General features: G+C 43.6%; 1 protein-coding gene across 7 annotated transcripts in view; it reads right to left on the reverse strand.

Moving 5' to 3' along the window:
• Positions 1 to 1,384: 1,384 nt before the first annotated feature.
• The window catches only part of DTWD1 (DTW domain containing 1), a 29,648-nt gene continuing 3,947 nt past the window's right edge, over positions 1,385 to 27,085 (reverse strand). For all 7 annotated transcript variants that reach the window (XM_040342635.1, XM_040342636.1, XM_040342631.1 and 4 more), the window contains 4 exons: positions 20,713 to 20,946; positions 18,152 to 18,295; positions 13,135 to 13,384; positions 1,385 to 1,832 (listed from right to left, as the gene is read on the reverse strand). In XM_040342635.1, coding sequence (XP_040198569.1) covers positions 1,603 to 1,832; positions 13,135 to 13,384; positions 18,152 to 18,295; positions 20,713 to 20,925 — 837 coding nt within the window. In that variant the 5' untranslated portion in view covers positions 20,926 to 20,946 and the 3' untranslated portion in view covers positions 1,385 to 1,602. The remainder of the gene's footprint in view (positions 1,833 to 13,134; positions 13,385 to 18,151; positions 18,296 to 20,712; positions 20,947 to 27,085) is intronic.

A 27,085-nucleotide genomic window follows, 5' to 3' on the forward strand; every position in this document is an offset into this window, starting at 1 on the left:
TTATCTGGCCCTTGTATAAAAAGCAAGATTCACTGATACCATAAATGTCCCATAACAAACGATGGGGCACAATTTCTCCCAATGACATCAATGGTCAGACACAATTCCTCCCACTCACACCAACGATGGCGAATGATGGAGCACTGTTCCTCCTGTTGACACCAACGATGGAGTTGTTGTTTTTTCCACTGCTGTCTGGACCTTTTATACTTGCACTGCCCACAATCCGGCCACCCTAAAGTCTAAAGGACAGTAAACTGGCCCTTTGTTTAGAAAGTTTGGAGACCCCTGGCCTAGACTATAAGATTGCCAAGACCCTGAAAGTGAGCTGCAGCACTGTGGCCAAGACCATACAGTGGTTTAACAGGACAGGTTCCACTCAGAACAGGCCTCGCCATGGCCGACCAAAGAAGTTGAGTGCACATGCTCATGTCATCCCAGAAGGAAGCATCTTCTAAAGATGAAGCACAAGCAGGCAGTGTGGCAAGTGGCATTCCTCATCTGGTGGCATGTGACGTGGAAAGTGATAAGCTGCATCTGGTGGCAGGCGACGTGGCAAGTGACACACTCAGGGCTCCCACTGATTCTGCATTATGGTGAGTTTAACTATTTCATTTATATTACAATGTAATATAAGAAATAATGCACTTCAATCATTCCAACACCATACCAACCATGGTGCCGTGATGAATGAAGTGCCAAATGCAGACCACCAGCTATTGCCCTGATAAATTGCCTTCAAAGTTTGCTTACCCCCCGCGTGTGCGTACATCCCCCCCCCCCCTTGCCGAGCCTTGCCACAATTTTCTTCCACGCAGCCGGTCCCCGGTGCCAAAAAGGTTGGGGACCACTGATCTAGTGAACTTTCACATTAGGAAGATCTCCTTTTCCATTCAGTAATTCCAGCTAAATTATTATACACAAATTCATATTTAGATATGACCCTATATGGACTGATTGAAGTATTACCTAAAACGTTCCTTTTGAATTGCGTGAATCCCATTTATTCATGCTCTGGCATAAGAGCTTACTAAACAGATGAAATAATTTACTCCTGGAACTAAAGCTTTTCTTCTGGAAACAAAAGACTGAATATGTGAGGGCCTCATTTAGGAAGCAAGCAATAGCTTTTTGTATATCATGTTCAAATACAACTACAGTTCTACACAGATGTTAACACATATGAGAGCTGCTTCAACAGCAAGAATGGTTAGTTATATGAAGTAAGCTTCTGTAATGTGGACTATATCAAAGAAAGGCCACCTTTGAAGCCCATACAACAGCATAAAATATTGTAACCAAACATTGTCAACAGAATGTTCCTAGTTGGTATCCACCAACCAATTTGGTTAAACTATATAAGCAGAAAAACACACTAATCAGCTTAGGAATGAGAAGTATGATTTTATTGTTGATACAAAAATCTCAGGATTTATCTTGGTAATCTTATTTTCCATTGGAATTTTCCATACTCTTACTGGACAGTATTGGCACACGTAGAAACAATTGCATGCAATGCTGCCAAACCAAAGTTTTGGTCACGTCATCTCTTCAGCTGAAGTAAAAGTACCTAATTAGTCCCCCCCCCCTAAAATTACTTTATTACAACTTTCCAGCAGCATGCTTGGCATTTTTGACCAATTTGTACATAAAGGAATAGAAGAACAGAAGGTTGTCATATTCACCATGGTAGTCTTTCTCTAGAATCTGTATGTGATAGTCCACCATAAAGTAATAAATAGCCTCTATTGTTGAGAGGTAAGTGTCTGGCGTTCCCTTCTGATGTCGCCAAAAGCAAGTCTTTCTTTCGGTCATTTCAACAGCCGCCAGTCCTGTTAAATTATAAGACATATATAAGATATAAAAACATTTTTTTTTATGTGACTGCATAAATACATGTGGCATAGGTGGACACATTAAAAAATAAATATCATTTTTTTAAATTTTACATATAGAAATAGAACCAACTTCATGTATATAACCTTACCAATGTTTCCTCCAATATTTCAATGCAAGTCTGCTTTGACTATGAACGCGAAGGTTGTTAGATGGATTAAGGCTGGTTCACTTTTGCGCAGTACATTTTCGGCACATTGCATTTTTATGCATGCTGCCATTGGGCTCTATTAGAACATGCGGTTAGATAAAATTGCATCAAAGATGCGACATGTAGAAATTTGATGCACTTTTAGAAAAGTGCTTGTTGTAATAGAGTTTAATGGCAGCGCACCAAAAAAATTCACGTGCCAAAAGATACCACACATATGTGAATCAGTCCTAATCTGTAATTGATCTTCTCACAATCACGGTTTTGCAAAGCTACGGAATTCTGCACCAAAGGGACAGTTTTCAAACCCACATATGAAACAAAGCCACATACAAATGACAAAGTAAACATGTGAAATGCATACCAAATCAAACATTGTTTTTAGGTAAGCCTCACAGTAACTCCAAAATATGTTGTTTCATTTAATTTCCTTGGAAAGAAAAAATGAATGAGCTTGCATGCCTAATGGTATTTTGTTTTTTACCATTTTCCCCTTCCAATTGTGTCATACCTCATATTAAAGCCTAATTTCATGTACCTTTAAATAATTTGTTTGGACCAAGCTGGCCCAAATTAACTATTTGCACTTGACTGGTATCCTGCATTAAAGCGGAGGTCCGCCTAAATTTATATATGTATAAAAAAAGCCAGCAGCTACAAATACTGCAGCTGCTGACTTTTAATAAATGGACACTTACCTGTCCAGGGTGCCCGTAATGTCGGCAGCCGATGCTGAGCAATCGCTCGGCTCTGCAGTGTGACTGATAAACACACTAAACGTGTAAAAACACAGTGGGAATGTTGTAACTGTTGTTCAGAAAAATGCTGGCCTCTTTTGCAAGTATAACTATGTCATGTGAACACTGATTGGATTCCACAGTGGTCACAGGATCGAGAAAGCAAGTATGCATTGGGAGTTTTCCAGTCCCCACCGTTGACTGTGCTGGGACAGCTAGGGCGTGCACTCTTGGCACAGAAAAGTGCTTACATGGGACCGCATACAGTATCTCACAAAAGTGAGTACACCCCTCAATTTTTTGAAAATATTTTATTATATCTTTTCATGTGACAACACTAAACAAATGTACGACCCCAAACATACCTCCAAGATGACCACTGCCTTGCTAGAGAGGCTGAGGGTAAAGGTGATGGACTGGCCAAGGATGTCTCCAGACCTAAACCCAATTGAGCATCTGTGGGGCATCCACAAATGGAAGGTGGAGGAGCGCATAGTCTCTAACATCCACCAGCTCTGCAACGTTTTCATAGTGGGAGAGAACTCCAGTGGCAACCTGCAAAGCTCTGGTAAATGAAGTGCTGGAAAATAAGATTTTATGCTCACCGTAAAATCTCTTTCTCCGAGTTCATGGACGGACACAGCCTTAATCTTGACTTAATGGGTATTAGCCTTCCTTTAGGAGTGGACTAGGCAGAAACTTATATAAAAGGTTAACTTATCATACACACCCTATAGCCCCGCCCAGGGGGCGGGCCCTCTGGGTATATCCCCTCTCTCTGCATCTCGCAGATCAGTTCGTCAAAAAGTAGTACAAACATAAAAAGGAGGAGGGTGCTGTGTCCGTCCATGAACTCAGAGAAAGATTTTACGGTGAGCATAAAATCCTATTTTCTCTTTCGTTCATGGACGGACACAGCCTTAATCTTGACTTAGTGGGACGTCCCAAAGCAGTGTCAAAAAATGAATGGTGGGAACAGCAAAAAAATTAAACTTCACCCCAAAACAGAGCTCCTCAACTGAGGAGTTGTAACTCTAAACAGCCGCCTGCGAAACTTGCGGCCGAAGAAGCATCCGAAGATGCACTCACATCAACCTGTAAAGTTTAGTGAAAGTGTGACCGGGCAACCAGGTCGCCGCCTTACACACCTGGGAAACAGACACTTGATGTCAGAAACCCCAAGAGGCACCATTGCCCTGGTCGAATGCATCGCGATAGGGAGGCGCCCGACCCTTTATGGCGCAAGCCTGATCAGGATCTGTCGGTTCCACCTCGAAATGGTGGCCGATGAAACCGATGGGCCCTTCTTGGGACCAGCCACCGAAACAAACAGTGAGTCTGAACTCCGGGAACGGAGCAGTAACAGACAAGTATATTCTCGGAGCTTGGACAGCGTAATGCCACGTCGTCTCCTTAGGATTCGACAGGTGAGGACACAAGTATGGCAGTACAATGTCTTCCTTGAGCTGGAAGGTCGAAATTACCTTAGGAAGAATCTAAGGCTGCAAAACGCAGCACCATCTTATCCTTGTGGAAGATCAGATAGGGAGCCTTTCGTGACAAGGCTGCCAGCTCAGAACCCATCTTAGCTGACATAACAGCCACCAAAAGGACCACTTTCTGAGAAAGTGTCAACAAGTGAACTTCCCTAATGTTCTCAAACAGTGGTTCTGAGGCACCTAAAGCTCATGGCTTTAAGCCACTGACTGTAAAGCAGGATGACCTATGGGACCTTGCGACAGCAGATCCTCTTGCAGCGGTAGACACCAAGGTGCGTCTGCTATTCAAATCCCCACGAGGTAGTGGAGGACGGACCGGAGGGGCCACCTGCCGAACCCCCTGTAGAATGTTCTCACTAGAGAGTGAGTCGCCAGGGGTCGCTGAAAGAAAACAGCCAGGGCAGATAAGTCAGTGGATTCCACTTAATTTCCTCGCAAAAGGGCTAGGTAAGCTCTCCAAGTGCGATAATAAATCCTCCTAGAGGATAACTTCCTAGCCTTCCTTATGGTAGGAATCACAGAATCCAACAGGCCCCGGTCTCTTAGTACCTGGCTTTCAATAGCCATGCCGTTAAGCCAGCGACTGTAAAGCAGGATGCAGTATGGGACCTTGTGACAGCAGGTCCTCTCTCAGCGGTAGACGCCAAGGGACGTCTGCTACTAGCCGCACTAGATCGGCGTACCAAGGACACCCAGGCCAATCCGGAGCAATTAGGATCATAGGAATCCAGTCTGCCTCCACTCTGCGAAGCAGATGAGGTAGGACCTTAGAGGAGGGAAGGCATAGATTAGCCGGTACTGACTCCACGACGCCACTAACGCATCTGTCGCGTCCAGCCATGGGTCTCCAGACCTGGCCACAAACCTCAATACCTTCCGATTGAGTCGAGACGCCAGGAGATCTACGTCTGGTGTGCCCCATCTTGGGCAAAGGCGCTGAAACCCCTTAGGGTGCAGAGACCATTCTTCTTGGTCCAGCATCTGGCAACACAGGTAGTCCGCCTGCCAGTTTTCCACACCCGGAATGTATATGGCCGACAGTGCCGGTATGCTCCTTTCTGCCCACCTTAGGATGTGAGCGACTTCTGACGCTGCAGCCGAGCTACTTGTTCCTCCTTGATGGTTGACATATGCCACCGCCGTGGCGTTGTCCGACTGGATCCTGACTGGACTCCCTCGTAGCCTCTGAGACCATGTGGAGAGGCACAGCCTGATCGCCCGAAGTTCCAGGACCTTGATTGGCAAATGGGAATCCTCTGGAGACCAGCGACCCTGGATCGAATGAACCCCCCCAGACTCCCCCACCGGTAAGGCTGTCGTCTGTCGTGATGACTATCCAGTGATAAGGAAGGAATGACTTCCCGGACAGAAGTGCCGGTGAGGTCAGCCACCACACCAGGGAGGCCATGACCAGGTGACTCACCCGGATTCGATAATCCAGGGATGATGGGCACTTGTCCCATCTGGACAGAATTTTTCCTTCTGTAGCACTCGCGTGTGAGATTGCGCCTATGGTACCGCCTCGAAGGAGGCCACCATGAGGCCCGGGACTCACATGCAAAGCGGAGTGACGACCCTTCTGGGATGTCAACTACTGCACCTCAGCCCGAAGGGTCTGCAACTTTTCCACAGGGAAGCAAACCTTTGCCTCTGAGGAGTCCAGAATCAATCCCAGATACACTAGGCGTTGAGTCGTTACTGACTTTTGAATGTTCAGTAGCCACCCAAGTGTCTGATGTTATAGACATGCTCACCTCTAATTCTGAGGTTGAAGCGGCCCTCAGAAGCAGGTTGTCCAAGTAGCCCACGACAGCGATGCCACGTTGTCTTAGTAGGGCGAGAATTGGGGCAATCACCTTGGTGAACACCCTTGGTGCCGATGCCAGGCCAAAAGGGGAGAACCACAAATTAATAGTGGTCTTCCCAGACTGCAAAGCGCAGAAGTTTCTGATGCTTTGTGCATATGGGGACATGTAGATAGGCATCCCTGATGTCCAAGGATGCCAGAAAGTCCCCCGGCTGGAGGGTAGCAACGACAGAGCAGATTGATGCCATCCGGAATCCTTGTACCTTCTTTGGTACAATGAACACATTGGAGTAAAACCCCTGAAACCGATCCTGCACTAGGACAGGAATAACCACCCCGCGTTCCAGCAGGTCCGACGAGCCGGTAGTAGCTGGAGGTTGGAGGGAAAAAATCTGTTTGGTGGGCAAGATATGAGCTCTATCTTGTACCCTGATGAGACTACCTCGCGAACCCACAGGTCGGGGAGCCGAGATGTCCACCGGGTCGCAATTTCGTCCCCCCACCCGAGGGATGGGTGGGGGCGCACCTTCATGCGGATGTGATCTTGTTAACGGGTTTGCGAAACCAGGGACATCTCTGTCCCTGAGCAGGCGCTTTATTGGCCTGTGGTTTTCTTCCCGCAGTGCTGGGCGGGCGAAAAAACGCTTGGGTGCGGTAAAGAAGGGCCCCGTCGCGGACGTGGCTCCTTCCCCTTATAGGTCTGAGGGAGCAAGATTCTCTTACCTCCTATGGCATCCTCAATAATGTCATCCAGGCAAGCTCCTTCTTGGAAGCTTGGTCCGCCGACCAATTCTTCAACCAAAGTAGACGGCGTAACAACACAGCCTGAGCAGAGGCTCTGGCCAGCAGAGGAATAGTGTCCAAGGCTGAATCACACACAAATTTTAGGCCCTGTACCAGTTGTTCCGCTAGGGCTACCTCGTGGGTGGAAGCGTGATGTGTTTGTAACCCATTGAGCAGTAACTTTGCCCACTCCGTGAGTGTCTGGGACACCAGCGCCCCAATTATGGTTGGGCGTACCTCTGAACCTACTACAGTGTATAGGTTACGGGATATTGGACTCTGCCTTCTTGTCCGCCGAGTCTTTGAAGGCAGAAGCCCCATCCACCGAAAGGGTGGTAAGCTTGTTTAGTCTGGACACAGGAGGGTCCACTATGGGGGGCGAGGTCCATTTTTTTAAGAAACTCTCCTCCAGTGGGTAACGTATCGCTAGGTTTTTAGGTACAAAAAAGTTTTTTTTGTGGTCTGTCCCATTCCTTGTATAAAAGTTTGTCTAAATAAGACACACAAGGGAACACCTTAGCAGTGCGGGTCGCCTTACGGAACCCAAAGGGGACCGGCGCTTCTGTTGCTTTTACAGACCCACTCTATTTTTAGGGTATCTCGCACTGCGGTGAAAAGGTCACTCACCAGAGCCTTCTCGCGAGCTGACCTGGGTCCAGAGTCATCCTCACTGTCTGGCCGCTCTAGGTCTGCACCGTCAGATACCTCAGGGTCAGGGTCCTGAGTGGTAGCTAGACCTGGCTCCGAATCCGAGTTGTCCCCAGAAGATGGCGGGGGGAGGGGCGCTTTCTAGCCCCCGTTCTTCCACGCGCTGATTCCACCTTGACAATGAAGGAATCTAGGATTGCCGACATAGCGTCCACCGATACATCAGGTACAGGGGCATCAATTGCTAGCTCAGGTGTTTCAGGGAAAGAAACGTTTGTTTCTGACGCCATGCTGCCCACACGCTTGACACAGGGATTCCAAGCAAGGTGGACAACCCACCCTCCTAACTGCAGCAGAGATGAGGGGTACCCCCCCAAAGGAATCACCACCCTGGAACCAGCAGTGCAGTGCCGTTTAGCTGAGCTGCTTCTTGTCCGCTGAATATAACGGTCAGTCTGCTGAATGGCTGCTATCTACAAGGCTGCTGTCCTTATCAGCTTGTTTGCTAGTCAGCAACGTGTGTCTGTTTGGCTTCTGATTTATAAGATGGCCGCCGATCAGGCGCTAGAAGTCAAGCATACTGAGGCCCCAAAAGCATGGCCGCCAGTGCTGTAATACTAGCATGGGCTACAAAAAAATGGCCGCCGAGCGGGACGCTAGAGGCCCCAGTTTCATGGGGAAATGCTGCCGGAGGATAGCCGTTCTAAGCGCCCTTCTTGGGGCGCTGAGCGGCCGGGAGACGCGGCACAGCCCCCCCCTTGGGCGCCGTGTGAGCAACACCTCCAGTGCTGGGCGGCTACAAGAAAATGGCCGCCGTAGTGCATATAGACCCCAGAAGTATGGCCGCCAAGCTCTGAGTAGAGGCCAACAGTGGCTACAAGAAAATGGCCGCCAGGTATACAAACAATCCAGCATGGTCACAGAAAAAATGGTCGCCAGACACACAGCAGCAGAATCTCTTATACAGCTCTCTACATTGAATGAGGGAAGCAGCAGCTGACAACATGGACACAAGTAAGCAATATCTATGCACTTATACTTTATATTGGTTCTCAGGTGGAGCTCCCCAGGGCAACCCCCACCTCAGCAGTCTAGGGAGGAGGGACGGGAAGGAGGGGAGAAGGGAAATATAGAGCCCTTTACTCACCTCTCCAGGGATGCCCAGCTCTGTTTTCTTGCCGAAGCAAGGTAGTAGTACTTACCCTCCTGTGGTTTTATGCTGGAGCATCCTGGACAGTGCATCTTCCGCAAGGTAACGGCCAGGCTACTGCGACTCGGCCTTGTAGACCGGTCTTTATGCAAGCCCTGGAGCGCATAGCTCACCGGCCACCCGTAGAGCGACGGGCATGTCGTGGATGACCCAGCGCGCAGCTACGGTCGGCACACGCTCGATGGCCGAAACCGGGAAGAATACAAGGATCTAGGATCCAGTGTGTATGATAAGTTAATCTTTTATATACGTTTCTGCCTAGTCAACTCCTAAAGGAAGGCTAATACCTACTAAGTCAAGATTAAGGCTGTCCGTCCATGACCGAAAGAGAAATAATGGTGGCTGCACAATATATTGACACTTCGGGCCCAATTTTGGACACTTAGGGGTGTACTCACTTTTATTGCCAGCGGTTTAGACATTAATGGCTGTGTTTTAAGTTATTTTGAGGGGAAAGCAAATGTACACTGTTATAAAAGCTGTACACTCACTACTTTACATTGTAGCAAAGTGTCATTTCCTCAGTGTTGTCACATGAAAAATATAAAATATTTACAAAAATGTGAGGGGTGCATTAAACTTTTGTAAGAAACTGTAAATCTAGAAACGAAAACCTCAAATCTAGTTTCCGCACCCTTCTTTATTTCATCTGATGAAATAATACTCATTTTGGCTGGCTAAAAAGCAATTATCTGCTGTTTTGGGAAATTCTACAAAAGCTAATTCTTACAGGAGTACGGCCAAAAATGACCACTGATAACTATATCCGAGTGTTGAAAGAACGCACTATGATGTCAGAAATGCATGTAATGGTTCTTGTAGACTACATTGTGAGTGGAACAGGGATATAAATCATTTCTAAATGATCAGATGTTAGCACAATTAGATTGCAGATAGACTCTGATGGGAGGTTCTGGCCTGCAAAAACACAAACTTCAAACAGGGTGTTCCCGATTACCAGATTTTGACAGAATTTTGTCACCTGTTGAATGCCTGGATAAAAAACAAAAAGCCTTTGGCAGGAGAGATACAATATGATCCAACTCCTTCTGCTAGTACTTTGGGAAAAGGTCATGTGACAGATGGTCATACAAAACAAATGACTATCACTTTCTTTTTTTTTTTTTTTTTGACTATCACTTTCTATTTTGCTTGATTTCAATATAAAAGTTGCATTTGTATGTAAATCACATTGAAGATGAAAGTACATCACTTTAATACAACCTGTAGACTGCGAAGTAATTCTTTAAATAGTTCTAAAGTGCACAAAACATTTTTGCTAGGTAATGCTTTGTCACAGAATCTGAAAAATTAAATACATCTGGTTAAAAAAATAGTAAATAGCAGATGTTGAAAGTATCCCCTTGTTTTTACATATGTCGGACAGGATGTGAAAATAAATCACTGTTCCTTGTGATGAATAATTTATTTCGGCACTCCTTTTGATGATTTCACTTTTGTTATTTGTATATTTCCAATACAGATGTAACCATCACTCCCAATCTCATCACAATATGTAAAACATGTTCATATAATTTATGGCAAATAAAACAGCATAACTGTATGCTAGGAAAACAAACACATGCTTTTGAAATTCTTTCTTGCTGTCCCTCCCGCTTTTGTCATATTTTACCTACCAAGATTATAGCATTGACCCCTTTTCAGTGATCAAGAAACAGTTCCACGAATTCAGTTGTTTTTCTTTGATTTGAAACATGCAATCTAATGCTGCGTACACACGGTCGTTTTTTGTGATGAAATAAAACGATGTTTTTAAAAACGTAATTTAAAATGATCGTGTGTGGGCTTCACATTGTTTTTTGTCTTTAAAAAAACGACAAAAAAAAAAAATTCGAACATGCTTACATTTTTTATGTCGTCTTTCAAAATGTTTTTTGTGTCATAAAAATGTATCGTGTGTGGGCTAAAACGACATATAAAACTAAGTTTTTAAACCCGCGCATGCTCAGAAGCAAGTTATGATGCCAGCTTGAATGGAACAGAGTGCCGTCGTACGTGTTGTACGTAACCGCACTTTGCAAGAGCATTTTCAGAAAACGATGGTGTGTGGGCAACGTCGTTTTTAAAAATGAAGTTTGAAAAACGTTGTTTCTTTTCCATGATAAAAAACGACTGTGTGCATTAGGCCCAGTTCACCTCATATTTTTGCAGTAATGCATGGCTACACACGTTAGGCGCGCTGCGGTGCCATTTATTCTGGATGAAAACTCAACAAATCTTAAGGAAGATAATGTGTACTGCGGTGTGCTGCTAAAAAATATTGCATGCATTATATTTTTATTTTTTACCAGCACACCACAATGCACATGAGCGAAGTTCTTGTTTTGTGTGTTCCTTGGATGTCGCATGCCATTCCCACTGAACGGTAGTGCATTATACCAGAAATGCAAGTTGTGGTGCCATACCATTAAAACTTAGTGTGAATGGGCCGTAAAACGAATGCCGCGTACACACGATCGGAAATTCCAACAAGAAAACTGGATTTTTGGCTCAAAATTGTGTTGTACACACACGGTCGCACAACACTACAACGAGTCGAGAGAAAATAAAGTTCAATGATTCCGAACATTCGTGTTTCTCTGCACGTTCGAATTGGAAACGGACGATCAGAATTTCCGACAAGAACTTTTCCCGTCTGAAAATTTGAGAACCAGCTCTCAAACTTTTTCTGTCGGAAATTCCGACAGAAAAAGTCAGATGGGGCCTACACACGGTTGGAATTTCCGACCAAAAGCTCACGTCAAAATTTTCTTGTCAAATTCTGATCGCGTGTACGCGGCATACGGGTATAAAGCCTGTGCCGCAAAAAGTCCACCAATACCCAACAGGTTACAAAGTCATTCTATCTAGCTGGAGATACTCACTCAACAGCCATAGCCCTTTATGATTACCAAGTATTAACGGTCTTTAGCCACAGTTGGTAATTTGCTGTATGTACATGTCTGAGGCTCCCTACCTATACCTAAAGGGGTGGCTATGCTAACAGCTTATACTGCAATTGGGGTTATATGCATCAATGTTTGTATATACACTATTTTTAAGTAACAACTATTTTTCAATAAATTACATTATTTTATCTACATAAGTTTGATTATTGATATAGTGCCCTGAAAGTCCCATAATTACTGATTCTTCTTTATCACAAGATATACAGGGACAAGGCACAGGATATCATGTTATGTCCACGGTAGCCACTCTGGGCTGTCAATTTATTTATAGCTCCTTAACCTCTAGTCGACCAGCCACCGCAGTTATACTGCGTCAGGTTGGTACAGCTGCGCAAATTCACCGTAGATGTACATCGTTCCTTTAAGTCATCATAGCAGGCGCGCATGTGCCCGCCGCATGTCCCCAAATCCTATGTGCATGTCCGGGGGTTCATTGTCCGCCGGGCACCCGCGATCGCTTGTGACAGAACGAGAACAGGGATGTGTGTGTGTAAACACACAAATCCTAGGTCTCTCAGGTGACAGGAGACAGATCATGTTTTCATACCAAGTATGAACACTGATAGGTCTCCTCCCCCCTACAGTTAGAACACACCTAGGGAACACAGTTAACCCCTTGATTGACCCCCAGTTTTTACCCCTTACCTGCCAGTGACATTTATAGAATAATCAGCGGCTATTTTTAGCCCTGATCGCTGTATAAATGTCACTGGTCCCAAAATAGTGTCAAAAATGTCCCATCTGTCCGCCGCAATCCTGATAGAAATCGCAGATCGCCACCATTACTAGTAAAAAAATAATAATAAAAATGACATACATCTATCCCCTATTTTGTAGACACTTATTGGGATTTTTTTTTACCAAAAATATGTATAAGAATATATAAGCGGCCTAAACTGATGAAGAAATTTGTTTTTTTTTATTTATTATAGCAAAAAGTACAAAATATTGTGTTCAATTGTGTTTCAAAATGGTCAGACTTTTTTTGTTTATAGCGCAAAAAATAGAAACCGCAGAGGTGATCAAATACCACCAAAAGAAATCTCCATTTGTGGGGGAAAAGGACATCATTTTTGTACAAGTACAAAGTCGCACGACCGGGCAATTGTCAGTTAAAGCGATGCAGTGCCGCATTACAAAAAATGGTCAGGAAGGGGACAAATCCTTCCGGGGCTGAAGTGGTTAAGGAGCACAGCTCCTTCCCCTATATGGTAGCTGTTGCTAATGTTATTTTTCGTACTGCAAAACAGGCAAGTTATAGAAATGTTATTTCCTCCAAGCGCTCGCCCCCTATTTTTGTGCCTCTTGTCTAATCCTACTGGAAACAGCAGTATAACCCATTAATCATGAAATGCCATATCAATTAACAGACCATAGATGTATATAAACAAAACACACTACATAGTGCAAGTCCACATTATATCATTTTTATACCTTGAAGTCGTTCATCCGATAAGATTTTGTTAGTCTGATTCCATGTGCTGTCAATAAATACAACTTTCTTCAAACAATCTATATTCTCGCTTTCAGCCACAGCATCTTTGTCAATGCCAACAGCCTGGTTTTCTAGCTTTGAACGTTTGAGAGATGGCTCACAGTCTTCTTTGGGACTACTCTGACCGGTCAGGTACTTCAGGCTCTCTCGAAGGGAGACAGAATTTGGACTCGGGAACACGAGAATTGTCTGGAAAAATGATGCATAGTTATTTATTTATTAAAACCTTGGAAGACATACCAAAAAAATTTCAATACATATCTGCAGTGGGGTTTGTAATCCTGGTGGCATAAGTTAGCCAAAGCTTGGAGACAACCATCACTTTAAGGGGAACTCCACCCAAAAGGGGAAGTGCCTCTTAAAGTGCTCCTCTCCTGCCACATTTGGCATGTCATTTCTTTGTGGGGGGGGGGGGCGGGGGGAGAGTATGTACCTAGTTTTGCAGGTACCTGCTCCCACTTCCGCTCAGATCGCCTGCCTTCTGCTCAGAACCCCTCCCTCCCCGCAAGCCTTCTGGGGCATGTCACAAGTCCCAGAAGACCGCAGGGCCATTCACAAGGTGCAGAATGGTAATGCATGTGCAGTGGGCAGCCGCGAGTGAAGCCACAAGCAGCACAGCAAGCTGCCCACAGTTATGATGGTGGCACCCAAAACACAAAGGCTAGCGAAGAACCAGCGCGGGTGAGGATGACTCTGCATCCCTGGGCAGGCAAGTGTCCTTTTAGTAAAAGTTAGGGTTTGTAATGGCTTACTTTGATTTACCTTTTTCCCCAAAGTGAACAACCCCTATAACCTCGTTGAGGTTAAACAGTGTCTCATGGGAGACTATGACACACGAGAAGCTCACTCCCATACTCACTGACACCCATGCCAAGTTTGGAAATCGTGGCTGACTTATAATGACCACTTGAATCTGGACCACTCCCTACTTTTGGTGGGACCGGACACATCGATCTATGGGGATGTTGATGCATGGTACTCTCTGTCACCCTTGTCCTTGGTTTCCTTTTCCATATCCCAATTTCCTCTTTTATGCTTGTTCTTTTACTCCTCCCTTCTTCCTGTCCATCTCTCATGTCTCTTTAGTCTTCCCTCTATTCTTCTAGTCTTTATTGTCATGAGTGAATTCATTTATCCCTTCCCTTCCTTACAGGGGCACTTTATGACTGTCACTGAGGAATTCCCACAGGCTTTGCATCTTTACCGTTTCCTACTTTTAGCCCACGTTCACATCAGGCCGATTTGGCTTATGATTTAACATGTCAAATCGCATGCCAAATCGGCTGCTATGGCACAGTTCGAGTTGGTGTGGCACTGACTTTGTAGCGCCTCACCAATTCCAAAAAGTAGCACCTTTACTACTTTTGGCGATTTCAGGAGGCGATTGGTATAGACATCTGTGCAGGAACCCGCACAGATGTCCCTCAAATCTCCCCTGAAGTCGGACTGCATTGCCGGTTCAGCTGAACTTGCACGATTTCTAACCCGCAGTCAGTGTGAACCTAGGCTTACACAGAACTGCATATCCTTTGGAGAGGAGCTTTAAATTGCATCTGTATTCGGATTCCGGTACCGACGTCGGGGACTTTCTACACCATCCTTCTTTTGGTGCACTGGCATACACATGTCACTGTTCTTTGTGGATTATTTAAAAAAAAAAAGTGTAAACTTTTTTGAAACAAAACATAACTGCAGACAAGAAGATTAAGACTGTATTTTTTTCTAAACCCTGCAAGGTAAATGGCACAAAATGTGCTAGTATGCATCACATTACCTTAGAACAAAGCCCTCCTGCTGTGTGCCGTCATTGCTGACAGGGCTTCCATATTCACCTGGTCTTCCTTCCGGGTGATCTAATTGGTCGTGCTGTGATGACATCACAGATCTGCCCATTAAAAAAAATTAAGGAAAGCCGAAGGCAAATACGACCATTCAGTTAGCCCACGTTCACATCGGACCGTTTTGAAATGTCAAATCACATGTAAAATCACTGGCAATGGCACCGCATCAATTGCCAAAAGTAGTTCCTGAACCTGCACAGGTGTCTGCCAAATCGCCCCTAAAGTCGGACTGCATTGCCGGTTTAAAATACTGCGAGTTCAGCTGAACTTGCACAATTTAAAGACTGCCTTCAATGTGAACCTAGGCTTAACACTGGAATCGGTAAATGCTTCTGGTCCCAAAGCTATGCCCAAGATCAGACTGGCTCATTCTTGGGAAGCCAATGCAAACATTTTCATTAAAGTGTTACTAACACCAGTAATATGAAAATAGTTTTTTTTTTAAACAATTCAGAGGATTGTCCCCTTAAGTTTCACAGTGAGTATAACAAGCATGCTATGCTGCATATACAGACAGATTTTACTGTTGCGAGTTTAGTAACACTTTAATATGTAATGCAGGAAATATACTGGTAAGAGGAAATAATGACCAAGTAGTAGATGCCAATAAAGTTTTAGCTTGAATTGCACCTGTCCTTATGCATTTCATTATTATTGCTTTGGGCAGGAAAGTTGCCATGCATTGACTTTCACTGTTATTTCCACCAAAACACCCTATAACGCATACTGACAAAAAAAAAAAAAAAAAAAAAAAAACACGCATGTGAATGACGAACAAATGCACACATTTAAACACATAAGTGTAAATGGGGTCATAACCTTTAAATGACAACATTAATGTTATGATAGTACACAGTCTTCGTTGATCACTCACCTGTGTAAAGTAGTGTGTAAAAAAAACATTAGTTCTGTATAGTGCCCAGTCAATGCCGATTTCATTTTACCAATAAAAAAAGCGCTTCACTGTGACATATATGCTTGTTGTGCAATGTGTCATGTTAGCAAGCTACATAAAATCTGTGCACAAGTAGTTGTAGTACAGTGCAGGGGAGATGTTAAGAGTCTAACAGATCCCCAATGTCTCATTAAAGAGAACCTGTCACTCTATAAATGATATCATATAGGGGGGCTCTACAAAAAAACATAAGATTCTTGGCAACATTCTCTTGCCGGCCGAGTGTACAGACACACCATTCAAAAGAACCGCCGTTCTTTTGAATGGCACGAACGCGGTGATGTCATCTACTACGACGAGCATGCGCTCGTCGCATTCGGTGCCGTCGCCATCTTGCTACACACTACCTGTGCCTTGGAAGCTACCGCGCATGCGTCAAAGTTATTTCGAGCATGCGCGGGTTTCCATGGAGAGGCAAGTATACACACGCTCTGGTTTCTCGGCAGGGAACATGTTCTCTATTTTTCTCGTCTAGATTCTGGACAGTTTTCTTGACGAGAAACCTCAAAGCCTCGTAACAACCGCACGGTTTAGTCGGCAAGAAAGCTCTACCAGCAGCTTTCTTGCCGAGAAAACCGTACGTGTGTACGAGGCTTAAAGCTCATTAATGGGCGCTGACATGTTTCTATCTAATTACTTGACGCAACCACATACTTGTGTTTGTGTGGACTGTAACTGTAGTGTATTTTTTTACTGAAAATATGAGTTTGATAAACATGTGCACTGATATTGGGAACATTGGTACTACAACCATTTTATTCTTCCTGGCCTCTGCTCAGAAAATATATAATATTTGGGGGTTTTACCCAATCTAAAGGCCTTAAATGTGCATTTGAAAATGTGCAATACAAATGGAAAAAATGGCTTTGGGATTAAAGTAATTAAAGGAAACCTGAAAGATTAAAAAAATAAATAAAACAAAGTTGGAAGCCATTGACAACCTCCTTTTAAAAATGCTAGATACCTGGCTTTAATATCTTGAACCAAGAACAAGATTGCAACATAAAAAAAAGTTTAAAGGGAAGTAGAAGTTCTTTATCTGCATTCTTATATTGGTCAGGGACTACCAAGAGGACCATATGCTGGTAAAGAAATCTAACAGATTTCTCCATCCCCGCTAAGCAGTATGGATGGACAATTCTCCCTGCTCGGCTATTGTCAGAACACATAAACAGCAGCTGCATTTGACCAGTGTCAGCCACTGTTAAACTGGCCATACATTATACAAATTTTCTTATTCACTTTAAATTTAACTTAAATTATGTATTGCAAGGACCTGCCAGATTGCATACAATGAAAGTGTTTAGGTTTGACCTCATATTATATGGTTTCGGTAAATCGAAATGAAAAATTGTACAAGAAAATCGTAAAATTTATGGCCAGCCCAACCCCCTGTACACACGACAGATGATCATCTTTTTTTTTTGCATGCTAGTCTCATATCGAAACTTAAGCGGTTACTAAAGTTAGGAAAATTCTCATACGACAAAACACAACTTCGGAAGTGATGTGATGTGTTGTATTGTATTGTAATGCATTCTTTTATTTCTGAGCATGTGTGGACTTGCTCTTCCGATTGCTTTTGGAACGATTCTCTACAAGGAAATTAGAATTTTAAAAGGTGAAATTTAGCTAAAAAAAAAAAATTCTACAGCTCTAGTTACATTACTTTCAATGAAGTATGTCACTGGTGTGCAGGCTGCTGTATTCTATAGAAATCTTTCCTGCAGGGCTGTCCTGTCCTCTTCCTGTTGCTGATCTTCCAGCGCCATGGGGCACTAAAAATGACCCGTCAGGGACACACTGCCTCCTGCCCTCTTCTCCACTGAGAAAGTTATTTCACCAATTACACTGCCTGTACCACAAAATCTGTGAATGGGGGAGAATTTTTTCCTATCAGACTCTCCCCAATTCATTGTTTTTGGGGTCCCCCCCCCCTCGCTAAAATAATCTGAGATGAAGGAAAGTAAACACAAGCTGCATGTACGTAGTTTACCTTTTGCACCCACTACAGATAGCTACTGGCTGGTGATGCAGGTATATTATCTGCATATGTAAAAACACACACACACAATTTGAAAATTGAGGATATTTAAGAAAAAAATCTAAAACCATTAAAAAAAAAAAAAAAAAAAAAAAAAATGTATGTGCAATACACACCTCATGCTTGTGATTGTCATAATCTGGAATACAAGGGTAAGTGTATACGGTAACATCCTCATATGCTAAAAGTTTTGCATGAGCAGCTGTACTTTTTCCATCAGTTTCATTAGGGTGTTTGATAATGTCAATTTTCACCGGAAGCTGAATGTAAACAAACAGAGATCACAACCAACTTATTGCATTTTTATAACTGCACAATATATATTCAAATATAGCATAGATGACTGTATGTAATGCTAAATGACCTGTCCTGCTTGTAGACAGGAGGACTACAATCTACTGTATATAGGAAACACAGAACAGCAAGCATATTACCACGTGAAAGTCTTATAAAACTTTGCTAGTCACCGTTTAAAGTGAACCTGGGGAACTTAAAGCGAAGCTCCACCCAAATAGGGAATGTGCAGTGGGAGACTGGCTGTGAAGGCTTGAGTGATGGTATAATTTAGCGAAGATGCCGTCGCCTGCACCCAAAGCTCAGGGGTTCCGACATCGCTGGATTCCTAAACAGGTAAACATTCTTATTAGTAAAAATGAGCAGTTACAGTATTTGTAGCTGCTGACTTTAAAATGTTTTGGTCCAGACCGGAGCTCCTCTTTAAGAATGTAAGGCTGTGACTTGGCCTTCAATCAGTGCTTTCACTGAGCCTAATGACAAAAAACCCAAGAAGTACTCGCAGCCCTTGTGCAATGTGCCTTGACAGAAAAAGAAGTATGACCACAGATCTTTTTTTATTTTATTTTTTCCCCCAATTCAGCCTGCGGGCTGAACAGAAAAACATAAAAATATAAGATATTCCTACAGTCATGCTACCTGTATACAGAGTGGATGGACGAGTTTACCTCTGCTCTGATTGTATTCTGGCAGTCAGCATCTGCAGCCATCAGAATACCCGATCATCAGCTGCATCTAATTGGATGCAGCTGCTGCTTGGCCAACAATTTAGCATCCAGATCCTTTGATTTTTCAGTTGAAGGATGTTGAACAGAAAGGTGACAACAGGGCCATCCATGGAATGAATTTCAGCTGGTTCAAAAACCTGAATGAAATTTGCATAGTGTATGACCAGATTTATATTATCTTTGACTCTTACCCCTGAATGATATTTAGAATCTACCATGCAATGGTGGAACTGCAAAATAGGAGATTGCTCAGCTCACCTCTGTGGTTACATACTTTTCCAATGCAGACATTATTAGTGAGCATCAAACTAACTGAAAACACAGCCAGTCTGTAGTACTGAAAACAGAAGAAGCGTATCCTTGGAAGTCTGTAAAGCTCACCATACAATCTGATTGTACAATCTCTTAGATCTACCACCAACTGTAGTGCATGGGCCTGCCAATCATAGCTGATCACATGTAAACAAGGAAATGCCAGTTATCTGCATTCCTCTCCTCACGCTGACAGCGAGTGAGGAGAGAAAAGGAGAGCCGATCAGCAGCATGTCATCAAAGGGGAGATCTGCAGATATAATCAGGGCACTGATCATCAATGCCCTGTTCATCAGTGCAGCCTCAACAGTGCCCAGCATTGATGCCAGTCAAAGCTTCCTTTCAGTGCCCATCAGTGTCACCCACCAGTGCTCGTCAATGCTGCATATTAGTGCACATCAGTGAAGGAGAAAAATTACTTTTTTACAAAATTATATAACAGAAAAGATGAAAAACTTTTTTTAGCAAAAAAAAAAAACAAAAAAACAAACAGCGGTAATTAAATACCACCAACAGAAAGCTCTATGGGCCAGATTCACAGAAGAGATACGAAGGCGTATCTCCTGATACGCCGTCGTATCTCTGTGTTACGGCCGTCCTAACTATGCGACTGATTCATAGAATCAGTTACGCATAGCTAGCCCTAAGATCCGACAGGTGTAATTGAATTACACTGTCGGATCTTAAGGATGCAATTCTAGGCCGGCTGCTAGGTGGCGAGGCCATTGCGGTCGGCGTAGAATATGCAAATGACTAGTTACGGCGATCCCCGAACGTCCGTGCTGCCCGTCGATCTAACTTTACGTTGTTTTCATCGAGTTACACCGCGTAAAATTAGGGCTGAGCCCTAGTTGTTCTAAGCCATGTTAAGTATGGCCGTCGTTCCCGTGTCGAAATTATAAAAACCACGTAGTTTGCGTAAGTCATCCGTGAATGGCGCTGGACGCCATTTACGTTAACGTCTAAACAAATGACGTCCGTGCGACGTCATTTAGCGCAATGCACGTCAAGTAATTTACCCGACGGAGCATGCGCAGTACGTTCGGCGCAAGAACGCGCCTAATTTAAATGGTGCCCGCCCCATTTGAATGGGGCGGGCTTGCGCCGAGCGCATTTACGTTACACCGCCGCAAGTTTACAGGTAAGAGTTTTGAGAATCAGGCACTTACGCTGTAAACCTGCGGCGGTGTAACGTAAATCAGATACGCTACGCTGCCGTGGAGCAACGTAATTGTATCTGAATCTGGCCCTATCTGCCTAAAAAAAGAAAAACAAAAGAAAGAATCATTTGTTGTCCTGTCAGAGGAAAGTAGAGAACGTGTTCAATGACAGAGTTTGCCTACCTTCACAGATGGGATTTCAGCTGTTGGTACGCTTTCTACTGGTACATAGCAAGTATAACAATAAAACATTCGGGAGCTTTTACACTTTGGACACTTTGATCTTCCCTTCTTTTGGGCTACTTCAAGCACTTCTTGAGCGGAGACTTGCAAGTTTTTCAAAAGGTCACTTTCTGAGGATCCAGAAACCTTTTTCATTTGTTTGTCAGTTGACATTATTCATACAATGCATTTGGCCTACAAGATAAAAAGATACATTTTAGGCACAATTTTAGTGAATAACAGCACCAATCAAAAGGCACTTCAAAGAGACATTTCCAAAGAGGCCATCGCAAACCAACATTAGAGAAACCCGACAGCAAAATATAGGCAATGAACCACTGGCTGGAGATCACTGTGCAAGAAAACTGAATATTTGCAATTTATACACACATTCAACTTTAATTTAGAGGCGGGGGAAATGCTGAGCGTAAAATGGGGGTCAGCTAAAAGCAAATTGCTTTAAACTTGCTGAATGCACCATCAATGTGTACTATCACTGGTCTCCAGCATTCATGTTGGCTTGGTACCAACATCTTTGTTACATAGTGGGTAAGGTTTAATAAAGACAATAGTCCATCCAGTTCAACCGGTGCATGTGTCTATAATGATTTCCCATATCCCTTTATGTTATGTTCTTTAAGATGCACATCCAAGAGTCTCTTAAAAATATCCATACCCCCCGCAGCCACCACTAATTGTGAAAGAGTTCCACATCCTTATTGCCAATGGTGAAAACCCCCCTGCGCAGTTTAAGGTTAAACCGTTTTTCCTCCAATCTCATTGTGTGTCCTCTTATGCCGCGTACACACGATAATTTTTCGGGTCGTAAAAAATTAAGTTTTTTTTTATGTCATTAAAAAATATTGTGTGTGGGCTTCAGAGCATTTTTCGGGTTCTGAAAAATGGGCAAAAAAAAATTCGAACATGCTCTATTTTTTCACTACATTTTTAACGTTGTCGTTTTTCGGGTTGTAAAAAATGGTCATGTGTGGGCTTTAACGACGTGAAAAATCCGCGCATGCTCAGAAGCAAGTTATGAGACGGGAGCGCTCGTTCTGCTAAAACTACCGTTCGTAATGGAGTAAGCACATTCATTACGCTGTAACAGACAGAAAAGCGCGAATCGTCTTTTACTAACACGAAATCAGCTAAAGCAGCCCAAAGGGTGGCGTCATCCGAATGGAACTTTCCCTTTATAGTGCCGTCGTACATGTTGTACGTCATCGCGCTTTGCTAGAACATTTTTTTTTTCACAATCGTGTGTAGGCAAGGCCGTTTTAATGATCAAGTTGAAAAAAAAACGTTGTTTTTTTTCTAGAGCCTGAAAAACGTTGTTTTTTACAACCCGAAAAATGATCGTGTGTACGCGGCATTACACTACGAGACTGAATAGTTTTTTTAGATAGTCCCCTTTAAGAGCCCAGCCGTAGGTCGCACAGCGTGCTCGCGACACGGTCCTCTCCACCATGACCGTCCCCGCGGGAACAGCAGACTCCATCACCGCCGCTGTCCCGCGATCAGGTCACAGAGAGGAAGAACGGGGAGTGGCATGTGTAAACAAACCTTCCCCATTCTTCCTAGTGTGGCTGTCCACTGATCGTCTGTTCCCTGTGTTAGGGAACGACGATCAGTGACGTCACACACATAGCCATGCCCCCCACAGTAAGAACACTCCCTTAGTGCACACTTACCCCCTACAGCGCCCCGTCCTGGTTAACCCCTTCACTGCAAGTGTAATTTTCACAGTAATCAGTGCATTTTTATAGCACTTTTTCGCTGTAAAAAGGACAATGGTCCCAAAAATGTGTCAAACGTGTCCGATGTGTCTGCCATAATGTCGCAGTCATGAAAAAAAAATAGCTGATCACCGCCATTAGTAGTAAAAAAAAATTATTAATAAAAATGCAATAAAACTATCCCCTTTTTTTGTAAACGCTATAAATTTTGCGCAAACCAATCAATAAACGCTTATTGCAATTCTTTTTTACCAAAAATATGTAGAAGAATACATATCGGCCTAAACTGAGGGGAATTTTTTTTTTTTTTTATATCTTTTTTGGGGATATTTATTATAGCAAAAAGTAAAACATATTGCATTTTTTTCTAAATTGTCGCTCTATTTTTGTTTATAGCGCAAATAATAAAAACCGCAGAGGTGATCAAATACCACCAAAAGAAAGCTCTATTTGTGAGAAAAAAAGGACACCAATTTTGTTTGGGAGGCACATCGTACAATTGTCAGTTAAAGCGACGCAGTGCCGAATCGCAAAAAGGGGCCAGGTCCTTAACCTGCATAATGGTCCGGGTCTTAACCGGTTAAAGACTGGGTTAGCCAGAACCCAGTCAAACAATTGCAAGTGGACATTTGTAACACCTTGTTTTATGTGAAAAGAATGCAAGACCTTTTCTGGATGGCCGAGGTGTTGAGCAGATGACTTGCTGTACTTCTGCTGGAACTCTTAGCGCCTACTGTAGTGAATGGGCTGAAAAAAGTAAGAGTTCTACCAAACCCAGCAGCAGCCATAACACTTCATTAGTGGCAATTTATTTTTAAAGCTGAATTCCAGCTATTTATGTATAGTTATATTATTTCAGCCTTAACCAATGTAAATATGCAGATGCCATATCTATGGGCCAATGGGGGAAGCAGAGAATGACTAATAGTTGCGGCTTAGGTCTTCCCAGTCTTAAGCAGAGTGGCTGCCCTTCTGCCTAAGAACTGACACTTTCTATGAAGAAACTATATATCCCACAATCCCTGGGCCTTTCAGCCCAGTGCTCTTCAGGTGAGAGCTAATCAGTAAATAGATCTGACACAGACCAAGCAGGCAAAGCAAATAACAGAGATCACCATGCAGTCTTTCATCACATTAGCACTCCCACATATGTGATGAAACACAGAAAAATGGCAAGGCAGTAATAGAATGCTGTGTGACCCAAAACAAGAAGCTGCCTATCCCTTTATTGAGTAGGGACAAGCTGGTAAATGAATACAGGAACATGGATAAGCCAGATTACTAGGGGCAGGAAATAATTTTTGTCAAATCACTCAGGTTTGAATGGTGCCCTGAGGGCAGCGCAATGTGTTGTTACAAGTCACACTGTTTTCCTTTTCCTTTTTATTGAAGCGTTACAAAATTACATTTCATTCCACTCAATATGGTGATCAATGACAAGCTCGGTTGTGTTTGGATCGCAACTCACATGTGTGAGCCAATCATCTATGGCCGACGCTTTCCCTACTCTACAGCAGCATGTACATTTATGGCTGTGGGGCAGGGATTGCCCTGACTGCAGAAGATTGGTCCATACAGGCGAGTTTGGATCCCAGCCCAAGCATGCCGGAGCTCTTCACTAATGGCGATTAAAGAGAAAGTAAACCCTCAACCAAGGAAAGTAAACCCTCAACCAGGGACTGGCAATCCCTGCGCATGTGCGGGATTAATCCTGCATTGCCCCATTTACAAAAATGGCACGCTCAGTCATCGGTGCAGTCCTTACTGCAAATATCTCCTTAACCGTGTAGGTTAAAGCGGGGGTTTCACCCTAAAAACAAATTTCTAACATTAGAGCCAGCATACTTAGGACATTTACTGTATGAAGGTCTTTTTTTTTTTTTTTTTTTCTCCGTACATACCGTTATATTCGGATTTTTTCCAGGGCTTCCGCGTTCTGATGACTGCGGGACTGGGCGTTCCTATCCCTGCCTCAGGGTTCTGATGACTGCAGGACTGGGTGTTCCTATCCTTGGGTTATATGATTGACGGCTTGTGAAACAGTTCCCCTGTCGCACAACGCGCGTCACCAGATTTCCGGAAATAGCCGAGCTGCGAGTCGGCACTATACGGCACCTGCGCAGTCAGCTCTACACGGCGGGCGCAGGCGCCGTATAGTGCCAACTCGCAGCTCGGCTATTTCCGGAAATCTGGTGACGTGCGTTGTGCGACAGGGGAACTGTTTCACAAGCCGTCAATCATGTAATCCAAGGATAGGAACGCCCAGTCCCGCAGTCATCAGAACCCGGAAGCCCTGGACAAAATGACAATATAACGGTATGTACGGAGAAAAAAAAAAATGACCTGCATACAGTAAATGTCCTTAGTATGCTGGATGTAATGTTCAAAAAAATTTTTGGGGTGAACCCCCGCTTTAACGAGATATTTCTTGCACCTACAGGTAAGCCTTAATCTAGGCTTACCTGTAGGTGCAAGTTGTAAGGAGGGGTTTACAACCACTTGCCTGCCGGATGATTTACCCCCTTGCATGACCAGGCCATTGTTTGTGATATGGCGCTGCATTACTTTATCTGACTATTACACGGTCGTGCGACACTGTGCCCAAATAAAATCGGTGTCTTTTTTTATTTTTATTACATAAGCAGAGCTTTCATTTGGTGTCATTTGAGCACCACTGCATTTTTTGCGCTATAAGCAAAAAAAGTCTGACAACCAAAAAATATTAAAAATTCTTTCTGCTATAAAACATCCAATAAGAAAAAAAAAAACTGAAAAAAAAATGTAACTTCTTCATAAATGTAGGTCGATATGTATTCTGCTACATGTTTTTGGTAACAAAAAAAAAAAAAAAAACCCCAATAAGCGTAGATTTATTGTTTTGTACAAAAGTTATAGCATTTACAAACTATGGGATATTTGTGCTTATTCTTTTTACTAGTAATGGCGGCGATAGTGGGACTGCGATATTGCAGTGGACATTCCGACACTTTTTGGGAACCAGTTACACTAATACAGTGATCAGTGCAAACAATATGCACTGTCACTGTACCAATGACACTGCCTGGGAAGGGGCGATCAAAGGGTTAAATGTGTGCCTAGCTAGTGTTTATGTGTACAGTGTGAGGTGCTTTTACTAGGAAAAGTAATCAATTTGACCACTTCCCAACCGCCTTACGACTATATACGGCGGCACTTTAAAGATGGATATCTCGGTAACGGCAGCAGCTGCTGCCACAACCAAGATATCCATCTTTAGTGTGAGCGGTCCTGTAAAAGATAACGGTGGTCTTCGCGGATTCGCCGCAAGATCACCGTTTGCGGCGGGAGAGGGGCCCCCCCCTCCCGCCGCTTACCGGAGCCGTCGGTAGCGGCAGAGGCGATCTGGTCCTTTCACATGCTGTGTGGGGATGCAAGTGAGGGCAAGATGATCCCCACCCGTCCCCATAGCATTGCTGGGCGGAAGTGACGTCAAAACGTCAGTCCCGCCCATGCGTCTTAAAGAGACATTTTTTTGTTGTAATTTTTTCAAATGACAAAATTTTTATATTTGTTTTGCATTTAAGTCTAAATATGAGATCTGAGGTCTTTTTGACCCCAGATCTCATATTTAAGAGGACCTGTCATGCTTTTTTCTATTACAAGGGATGTTTACATTCCTTGTAATAGGAATAAAAGTGATACATTTTTTATTTTATTTTTTATAATACGTGAGTGGCGTCCGCATATGAAAACGGTGTTCAAACCACACAAGTGAGGTATCGCCGCGATCGTTAGAGCGAGAGCAATAATTAAAGCCCTAGACCAGGGGTGTCACTGGCGGCCCTCCAGCTGTTCCGAAACTACAAGTCCCATCATGCCTCTGCCTGTGAGAGTCATGCTTGTAACTGTTAGCCTTGCAATGCCTCATGGGACTTGTAGTTTTGCAACAGCTGGAGGGCCGCCAGTTTGACACCCCTGCCCTAGACCTTCTCTGTAGCTCAAAAAATGCAACCTATAGAATTTTTTAAACGTCGCCTATCGAAATTTTTAAGGGTAAAAGTTTGACGCCATGCCACGAGCGGGGACATTTTTTAAGCGTGACATGTTGGGTATCATTTTACTCGGCGTAACATTATCTTTCACAATATATAAAAAAATTGGGCCAAATTTATTGCTGTCTTATTTTTTTATTCAAAAAAGTTAATTTTTTCAAAAAAAAAGTGCGCTTGTAAGACCACTGCGCAAATATGGTGTGACAAAAATTATTGCAATGATCGCCATTTTATTCTCTAGGGTGTTAGAAAAAAAATATATAATGTTTGGGGGTTTTAAGTAATTTTCTAGCAAAAAAAACTGTTTTAGTCTTGTAAACACCAAATCTGAAAAACACCCACGGTACTGAAGTGGTTAAGTCCCTGCTTTGCGGGGAAAGTAAATACATTAGTTCCCCGATGACAGGACAGGGCTGTGCCTTGTTTACATAGGCAGAGTCCTGTCCTGTGTTATCCGGACATTCAGCAGGTGCCAGCGGTAATCTATTAGCTAGCACCCAAAGTCACAGCAGAGCCAGGTCAACGGCGGTGCACTGCCTACCTGGAAGTTCCAGATCACATACTAGG

This window comes from Rana temporaria, chromosome 3, assembly GCF_905171775.1.
Source record: "Rana temporaria chromosome 3, aRanTem1.1, whole genome shotgun sequence".
NCBI lineage: Eukaryota > Metazoa > Chordata > Amphibia > Anura > Ranidae > Rana > Rana temporaria.